Source organism: Thamnophis sirtalis, unplaced genomic scaffold, assembly GCF_051295495.1.
Source record: "Thamnophis sirtalis isolate CommonGarterSnake01/CBP01778 unplaced genomic scaffold, rThaSir2_p1.2 scaffold_2, whole genome shotgun sequence".
In the NCBI taxonomy this organism is placed as follows: Eukaryota; Metazoa; Chordata; class Lepidosauria; order Squamata; family Natricidae; genus Thamnophis; species Thamnophis sirtalis.
Genome location: NW_028261382.1, coordinates 78127405 through 78136682, shown reverse-complemented (window position 1 = coordinate 78136682; position 9278 = coordinate 78127405). Strand labels below are relative to the sequence as shown.

General features: G+C 41.8%; 1 protein-coding gene across 1 annotated transcript; it reads right to left on the bottom strand.

Moving 5' to 3' along the window:
- Positions 1 to 7277: 7277 nt before the first annotated feature.
- On the bottom strand, positions 7278 to 8675 carry LOC106550609 (D(1) dopamine receptor-like). The gene has a single exon (XM_014068545.2). The coding sequence runs from the start codon at positions 8661 to 8663 to the stop codon at positions 7278 to 7280; it is 1386 nt and encodes a 461-aa protein (XP_013924020.1). The 5' UTR covers positions 8664 to 8675.
- Between the last annotated feature and the right edge of the window lie 603 nt (positions 8676 to 9278).

Here is a 9278-nt window from a genome sequence, read left to right as displayed (position 1 = left end):
CTACTTCTGCTGACTGCCAGCTGACTGCAATTTGGTATATACAGATTTTAATAATACCGAAAATGAGAAGGTGAAGTTCTTGTGGGACTTTCGAATACAGACAGATCAGCATTTGGAACACAACACACCAGATAGCACGGTTGTAGAGGGCGGAAACATACAATTTATTGACATTGTGGTACCAGGAGATGCCAGAGTTGAAGAAAAAGAACTGGGGAAAAAATCACGAAATATTGCTACCTGTCCATCAAAACTACACTATTATGGATGAAACATGTAACAGTGATACCCATTGTCACTGGGGTACTTGGTACCATGTCCAAGAATTTTATAATATACATCAACAAATTGCAGCTTCCTGCAATAACACCAGAGGAACTGCAAAAAACTGCGCTACTCGGAACATTGTACATTTTAAGAAGATACCTGGTTGATACCTAGAATGCTGGCAGCAACCCAAATCAACCATTAACACCAGTCAATGGTATTTGTGATGCATTTTTGAATGTTCAGTTGACTGAGTTCCATGTTTAATGAATAAAGTATAACAACAACAACAACAACTTGAAACTGGTTAAGATCAGGAGTACTGAAAAAAAAAACAGAAGGCTTTATTTTGGCAGCTCAAGAACAAGCCTTAGCCACAAATTGCATAAAGTCAAAAATTCAACATGTTACCACCAACAGCAAATGTAACCTCTGTAATGAGAAAAATAGTTGACCACTTGATCAGTGGGTGCAGCAAAATTTCACAAACTGACTACCTACAATGCCACGACCGAGTTGCTAAAATCATTCACTGGAAATTGTGCTAGAAGTTTGGATTTGAGTACAAGTATAGAGCCAAGGTGGCGCAGTGGTTAAATGCAGCACTGCAGGCTACTTCAGCTGACTGCAGTTCTGCAGTTAGGCTGTTCAAATCTCACCGGCTCAAGGTTGACTCAGCCTTCCATCCTTCCGAGGTGGGTAAAATGAGGACCCGGATTGTTGGGGGCGATATGCTGACTCTGTAAACCGCTTAGAGAGGGCTGAAAGCCCTATGAAGCGGTATATAAGTCTAACTGCTATTGCTATTGCTATTACAGCAAAAACCACTGGGAGCATCAGGTTGAGAAGGTTCTAGAGAATGAAAAAGTCAAGATCTTGTGGGATTTCAGAATTCAGACTGACAGGCACTTGGTCCACAACACACCTGACATAACAATAGTTGAAAAGAAAAAAGGATGGTTCATTGACATTGCAATACCTGGAGATGCATGAATTGAAGATAAACAGCAAGAAAAAAAATCACAAAATACCGAGACTTGCAAATTGAGGTTGAGCGACAGTGGAAAAAGAAATCATATGTTGTCCAAATTGTAATTGGAGCCCTTGGAGCAATACCTAAAGAGCTACCTCGCTATTTGAAAATTCAAATTTTACCTGACTTGAACATTCTGACTCTACAAAAACCAAACTACTTGGAACATCTTATATCCTCCAACGTTACCTTAACAGTTCCTAGGTCCTTGGTTGGGACTCGAGCTGTTGAGCTACCAACCAGCCCCACAGGCTGTGAATCTTACCAAAAATTAACATTAAAAACTGTGCCTAAGAAAATTTTGGCCCCTATCATGAAAATGGTTAATACAGTGTTTTCAACAATTGAATCAGGATCCATCTTGGAAACGAACCCGTTAATGTACAGCGCAGCTGTAATAATCACTAATGAACTAGGCATTAAAATCAAAGTACCTAGTCACACAACAGAAAAAGCATCAAAGCCAAAGTGGAAAATCCGATTAGAACAAAAAGTCAAAAAATTAAGGGCAGATGCTAGTAACTTAAAGAACATGCATGAGCAATGGCTTAAAAACAACAAAACCATAGATCGGCTAATCAGAAGATATAGATTGGATACAAGAAACATCAATGAAGCTGTAGAGATTGTAAAACAGCGGATAACAGCAACAGCTAGAAAAATTGAAAGATATGAGGCACGAATAATCCAATATAAACAAAATCAGCAATTTCGATCAGACCAACGGCGTTTTTATCAAAGTCTTAATGTGAATGGTGACACCAAATGTGAAAAACCAGAAAAGCAGGCCACAGTTGAATTCTGGAAAGAACTGTGGGAAAATGCAAAGGACTACAATAAGGAAGCAAAGTGGATACATGACTTTGAGAAAAGCATTGGCAACAAACAAATGCAAGTATTAGAAATAACAACTGAGATGGTCAAAAATCGAGTAAAAAAGGTAAAGAATTGGACATCACCTGGAAAGGACCAATTACATGGTTTCTGGCTCAAATATCTGACCAGTTTACATGCAATATTGGCCAGGCAACTGAATGAAATTTTACAAAAGGGCCAAATTGATGAATGGTTGACAACTGGAAAAACATACTTGATTCAGAAAGATGCAACTAAAGGAACAACACCTGAAAACTACAGACCAATAACATGCTTGCCAACAACCTTCAAATTACTCACAGGCATTATTGCAGATAACATGATGGATTATTTGGAAACAAACAACATCTTGCCAGTAGAGCAAAAAGGCAACAAAAGAAGGAGCAGGGGCACAAAAGATCAGCTCCTAATTGATAAAATGATATTAGAAAATTGTAAGAACAGAAAAATGAACTTGAATATGGTCTGGATTGATTACAAAAAGGCATTTGACTCACTGCCACATAGTTGGATCATAAAATGCTTAGAAACAACTGGCATTAGCAAAAATATTACATCCTTTACTGAAAAGGCGATGAAACAATGGAGAACTGAGTTGGCAGTAGGGAATGAGATCTACGGAATGGTTAATATCAAGCGAGGAATTTTCCAGGGTGATTCACTTTCACCTCTTCTCTTCATCATCGCAATGATCCCACTATCAGTAATCTTTAAAAAAAAATGAAATTAGGCTACCAAACAGCCAAAGAAGCTGAAAAAATTTCGCATTTACTATATATGGATGATTTAAAACTCTATGGAAAGTCAGAAATAGAAATCCAATCATTGACAAACACAGTCCGAGTATTCAGCACCGATATTTCAATGCAGTTTGGTATGGAAAAATGTGCCACTGTATCCATAAAAAGGGGCAAAATCACTGCATGTGAGGGAATTGAAATGCCCAATGGCCAACTAATTAAATGCAACGAAAATGAAGCCTACAAATACTTAGGCATTCTGCAGTTGGATAACATCAAGCATGGAGAAATAAAAACTATTGTCAGGCGAGAGTACACCAACAGAGTTAGGAAAATTTTGAAATCTAAATTGAATGGTGGAAATACAATCAAGGCCATAAATACCTGGGCAATACTAGTTATAAGATACACAGCTGGTATAGTTAACTGGACACAAGCTGATTTGGACATTTTGGACTGAAAAACCAGGAAACTAATGACAATACACTACAGTTTACATCCACGTGGTGATACTGATAGACTATACCTGCCCCGAAAATCAGGTAGCAGAGGATTATTACAAGTGAAGCAAACAGTTGAAGAAAAACATGCACTGGCTGATTATTTAAAAGAAAGTCAAGAACATCTATTAATCGAAGTAAAGAACAAAAATCTACTGAAGGCCCAACAGACGAAACAAGAATACAGAAAAGATGTGATAAAATCAAGAATGGAGAGTTGGCAGAACAAAGCACTGCATGGCCAATTTCTGGAAAAAATAAAAGATAAAGTGGACAGTGAACAAACTTGGTTATGGTTAACAACAGGTACATTAAAGAAAGAGTCACTAATCCTGGCTGCGCAAGAACAAGTTATCCGCACAAATGCCATTAAGACCAAAATCGAAAAATCCTCTGATGATGCCAAATGCAGACTTTGCAAAGAAGCTGTTGAAACTGTTGATCACATACTCAGCTGCTGTAAAAAAATCGCGCAGACTGATTATAAATTGTGGCACAATTCAGTAGCACAAATGATCCATTGGAATTTGTGCAAAAATTATAATATTAAAACAGCAACAAACTGGTGGGAACATCAGCCTGAAAAAGTCACCGAAAATCAGATGATCAAGATCTTGTGGGATTTCCGTATACAAACAGACAAAATACTGGCGCATAATACACCAGACATCACACTGGTTGAGAAAAATAAGGTCACAATCATAGACATCGCAATACCAGGTGATAGCAGGGTCGCCGAGAAGGATCATGAAAAAATTGCAAAATACCAGGACTTAAAAATCGAAATTCAATGACTAGGGCACAAACCAGCAATGGTAATTCCAGTGGTAATTGGCACACTGGGTGCTATTCCAAAAGCACTGGAATTACATTTGAAACAGTTAAAAATTGACAAAATCACCATCAGTCAAATGCAAAAAGCCGCACTGCTTGGATCTGCACGCAGTGTTACGACGTCCTAGGCCCCTGGGTGGGGCCCGACTAGTAACCAATGCCAAATCCAGCGAAACAACTGGCCGCTGTGATACAATTGTATAATAATAATAATAATAATGCCAGTGAAAAGTAAAACTGAATTGTATCCTAGAGAGGTGTGTGAAAAATATTAACGTGTTCTCATCTATCCCAATTTTCTTCAAAAAGTCTTTCGGTTTAGCACAGAAACTTTGAGCTATGGATAATCAACTTTATTCTTTAATGGACATTCTGGAGCCACTGTGCAGTTTCCAAATGATGCTCAAGTAAATCGTTTGGGCTGCCACTGTAGCTGCCACAGGCCCTTCTTCCTTCAGCAACTAATTTCCATTTAAATCAGGGATTTAATCGGTTTGTCTCAGATACGATCCCACTTGCAATGAACAGCCTTCGCCTTACGTGAAGAGTGTCTATGGGGATTCTGACATACAGAGGGCAAAGGGGCCTGTCTGCACGTAACAGTTTATGAAATGTGAAATGATACAAGGGTACCTAACAGATGTTGTCTGACAACAGTGCTAATTCATCTTCAACTCATGCTAATAAGGCAGTTTCTAAAGGAACAAGCAAAATTCAAGTTCAAATTTAGAAGGTCAAGACTGTTGACCAAAAGATCTCATATTTAAAAGAATCCCGGGTAGGATGCACATGTGTGTTCTCTCTCTCACACACACACACACACACACACACACTGTACAAGCACACAGATACTAACATATTTTCTAAAATATACCCACATATACTTACACATATGATACATACAATAGGTACCATATGAGAGTGTGTATTTGTACTGTGTGTGTGTGTGTGTGTGTGTGTGTGTGTACATAAAATCTGTATATATCAATAGATTTACTTATTTACTAATTTTATTTGCCGCCCATCTCACAGTTCAAGCAATTCTGGATGGTTTACATCAATATAGTAAAAATTGGGACAATGACAAGCCCCTTATCTTTCTTACTGTAGAAAATTGCATCTCCAATCAGATTTTTGGGGTGGTTTTCTTATTGTTTTGGGCCACTTTAGTTTGCTTTTAATTCCCCTGGTGATTACTTTTATTGTTTTCTTGTAGGAGTTTCCCTCAACAGCCTATTCAAATTTGAAAGATGAGGTTGTACACATGAAGTTAACTAACTAGTAATGCTGATGTTGAGAGTTCTAGAAATTAGATGAGGGATCAATCCAGCACCTTTATGGAAACTTCAGTTATCTCAATCAACTATATATATATATATATATATATTTGAAATGACTATCAGTTCATTAGTATTTCCTATACAGTTATTAACATAGTCTGATGCTAAGGAGGTAACTCTAACCCTCCCCATCTGAAAAGAATTATGTTCCAATTGCCAGTTACCTTATATTAATATGCTCTGATACTAAGGAGTTAGACATTCTACTCCCCCTCCCCACCTGAAAAAACCTCTGTTCCAACTGCCAGTTGCCTCACATTCCATTACCTCAGTTCAAATTTGCAGGCGTTCCATTCCTTTACTCAGGCATGGCCTGGGGCTCCTTAAAGTACTAAACGTTGGTACCTCACCAAAATGAGGTTCCCCTCGCACATATGTGCTAATCATTCCCAACTCTAGGGGGCGGTGCTCATCTCCGTTTCTAAGCCGAAGAGCCAACGCTGTCCAAAGACATCTCCTTGGTCATGTGGCCACCATAACTAAACACCAAAGGCGCACGGAAAGCTGTTACCTTCCTACTAAAGGTGGTCTCTATTTTCTACTTGCATTTTTACGTGCTTTCAAACTGCTAGCTTGGCAGAAGCTGGGACTAGTCACGAGAGCTCACTTCATTACGCAGCACTAGGGATTTGAACCACCGACCTGCTGACCTTTCTGATCATCAAGCTCAGCATCTTAGCCACTGAACAACCACGTCCCATCTATAAATTAGCTTAATAAAATCTCGTATTTTGGAAGTTATGTCATAAAAGCCAACATTTCTATTTTTTCCTTTTTAAAAAAATGTGGTATGAACCAGATTTCATTTTAAGTCATGCAAAGAACTGTGGCACGAGATTTACATCTACTCATAAGAGAGAGGAAACACCATTTTTAGAGTAATCTTCTCTTTGGTTCTATGTAATGATTGAAGATTGTCAGCTGCATAATTACTAAAAACACCAAGTAAAGTCTTGGGACACTTTAAAAGCTAACTATTTATTTTGTTATAAAGGTTTCTGAATAATAATTCATCACATACATGATGTAGTCCTGTGGTCCATGAAGCCTCATGCGATAATAGCTTTTAAAATGCCACAATGCACTTTTTTGTTTTGTTTTGCTGCAACAAACATAATTATCCCACTAGAGCAGGGGTGTCAAACTCAAGGCTGGGGGGGGGGGGGGAATCTGGCCCGCGGGATTTTAGATCTGGCCTGAGGGGTGCTTAGATGTGGTCCACGAGGTCACCCTGGAAACAGCCAAAGTCCGTCCTGCAGTGTCTCTGCCAGGGAAAACAGAGTTCAGGAGGGTCAACACCAGCTCTCCTGATCTCTGTTTTTGGCTGGGACAGCCTCCTGCAGCCCTCTGCCAGCAAAAACAGAGCTCCATTTTCACTAGCAGAGGGCTGCAGGAGGCAGTCCTGGCTGAAAACGGAGCTCAGGAGTCCATTTATGCTGGCAGAGCGCTTGGGCCACAGGCGCCTCCATTACAAGTCATGTCAAGCTGGCCACGCCCACTCTGCCCCACTCTCCCCTCGAGGTCAAACGCAACCTTGATGTGGCCCTCAATGAAATTGAGTTTGGCACTCATGTTCCAAGTCTAGAAATACTTTCTAATAAGATACATCAATATTTGTTTTCGATGAGATATACAAAATGATTTCATTAGGCCCGATCCCTTTTCTCCTCACACACAGCCACCCATTTCATCCAACCCATGGAAAAGGTTCATGTTCACTGCTTCCGTCTCCCTCCGCATGATCATCCTTGGTTCTCCCTTCATCCAACACATGGGTGGTAAAGGGAGTGATCTTCTCCAGTGAGAGATCTGTTTCATACTCCACGTGAATAATGGCCGACAAAACAGCTGCGCTGTTACCACGAGAGGATTGAGGGGCCTTGTCTGACACCAGATCCTCCTCCTCCTCTCCTGGAAGAGTTATAGCATGAGGGAGAAAGTGTGGGTAACTTAAGGTCCCGAGGTCTTTCTGGCAAGTGGTGTCGTGGTGGTAGGAAACCAACTCATTGCTGAAATTTACGGTCTCCACAGCATTGCTGGGACATAAGCGACCGCAGCCCAAGATGGCTGAAAAAGCCTTCCGGAAGTCCGCATTGAAGGCATAGATGATGGGATTGAGAGAGGAGTTTGCCCAGCCAAACCAGACAAAGATGTTGAAAACGGTATCACTGATACAGGGGAGCTTCCCGATCTTCTGAAGGTCGGGATTGCAAAAGGGCACAATGCAGTTGAGCACAAAGAAAGGAAGCCAGCAGAAGACGAAAACTCCCATGATGATGGAAAGAGTCTTCAGGACCTTGGTTTCTTTTCTGAAGGAGTTCTTCAAGGAGACCTCGTGAGAACACTCACAGCTTTGGCAACTCTGGGCATGTTCCACAGCCCTCTCCAGAGAAGAGATCCTTCGTATCTGTCTCTGGGCAATGCGGAAAATCCGGGTGTATGTCACTATCATGATGGCGACGGGAATGTAGAAACTGATGAAGGAGGAGGAGATGGCATAGGTTCTGTTGAGGCTAGAGTCACAGTTGGCTTCGAGGGGCCAGGTGAGGTTGGAGCCTGATCCCTCACCAGGAAGGAGCTCCCTGGCTTTGTGCCATCTCAGATGGACAGGTATGAATGAGATCAGAACGGAGAGCATCCAAGCCACCCCGATCATCACAGAAGCTACCCGCTGGGTCATCTTCCGTTCATAACAGAAGGGGCTGGAAATAGCCCAGTAGCGGTCCATGCTGATGATGCACAAGTTGAGGATCGATGCTGTGGAGCACATGATGTCAAAAGCCACCCAAATGTCACAGAAACCCCCAAAAGGCCAGAAACCGGTCACTTCGACCACTGCTTTCCATGGCATCACCAGCACAGCCACAAAGAGATCCGAGACAGCCAAGGAGATGACGAAGAAGTTGGTCACCTTGGAGCGCAGGTGTCTAAATTTGATCACCGCCATGCACACCAGTGTGTTGCCCAGTAAGGTGAAGAGGATGAGAAGCACTAACAAGGCAGCCATCAACACACGCAAGGAGATTTTGGTCTTCTCCACTTGGCTCTTCTTCATGAAAGGATCATTAGTCATGGCGGACGCTCCGTCTCTTCCTCCTGAGAAGCCGAGTCCATCCATGTCTACCTGGGAGCCTTCGGTGCCATCCACTACATCCTTGCTCCTCCAACAGTCACCACGAAGCCTAGCTTCTCCACTCTCATTTCAGAAACGATCACCCCGCACTCCAGGACTTTACAGGCTCACGGGCACAACTTGAGCTAAAAGAAGCAGCGTTCAACATTTCGCTCCTTTTCAAGACTCCAGCAATGAGCCAGACATTCCCTCCTCCTCTGCATTTTTGCTCTCCCACCCCTCTCCCCGGGCTGCCACTCTCAGCCAGCTAATTTCACCTTCTACACTTTTGTAAGGGGTGATTCGTCATGCAAGCTCTCCTTCAGCTCGCTGCTTCCCACCTTCCCCACAAAGCTCATCACTTTTGTCTCTGCTTGGCAAGAGTTTAGCTAGAGCTTAATACCGTTTTCTGCTGCTCAAGATGGGATGGGATAGAGCAAGACCCGGAGATGCAGAGAGGCAGAGAGAGGCAGAGAGAGGCAGAGAGAGAGAGAGACTGGTTTTCCTCCCCCTTTTTTACTGATGTTCCTGCTGCTGATGCTAGAAGCTCTTTCTTGCATTTGAGCTCAACTGTTG

Coding starts and splice junctions, on each gene's coding strand:
- LOC106550609 (XM_014068545.2), bottom strand. CDS start 8,663: ATGACTAATGATCCTTTCATGAAGAAGAGCCAAGTGGAGAAGACCAAA.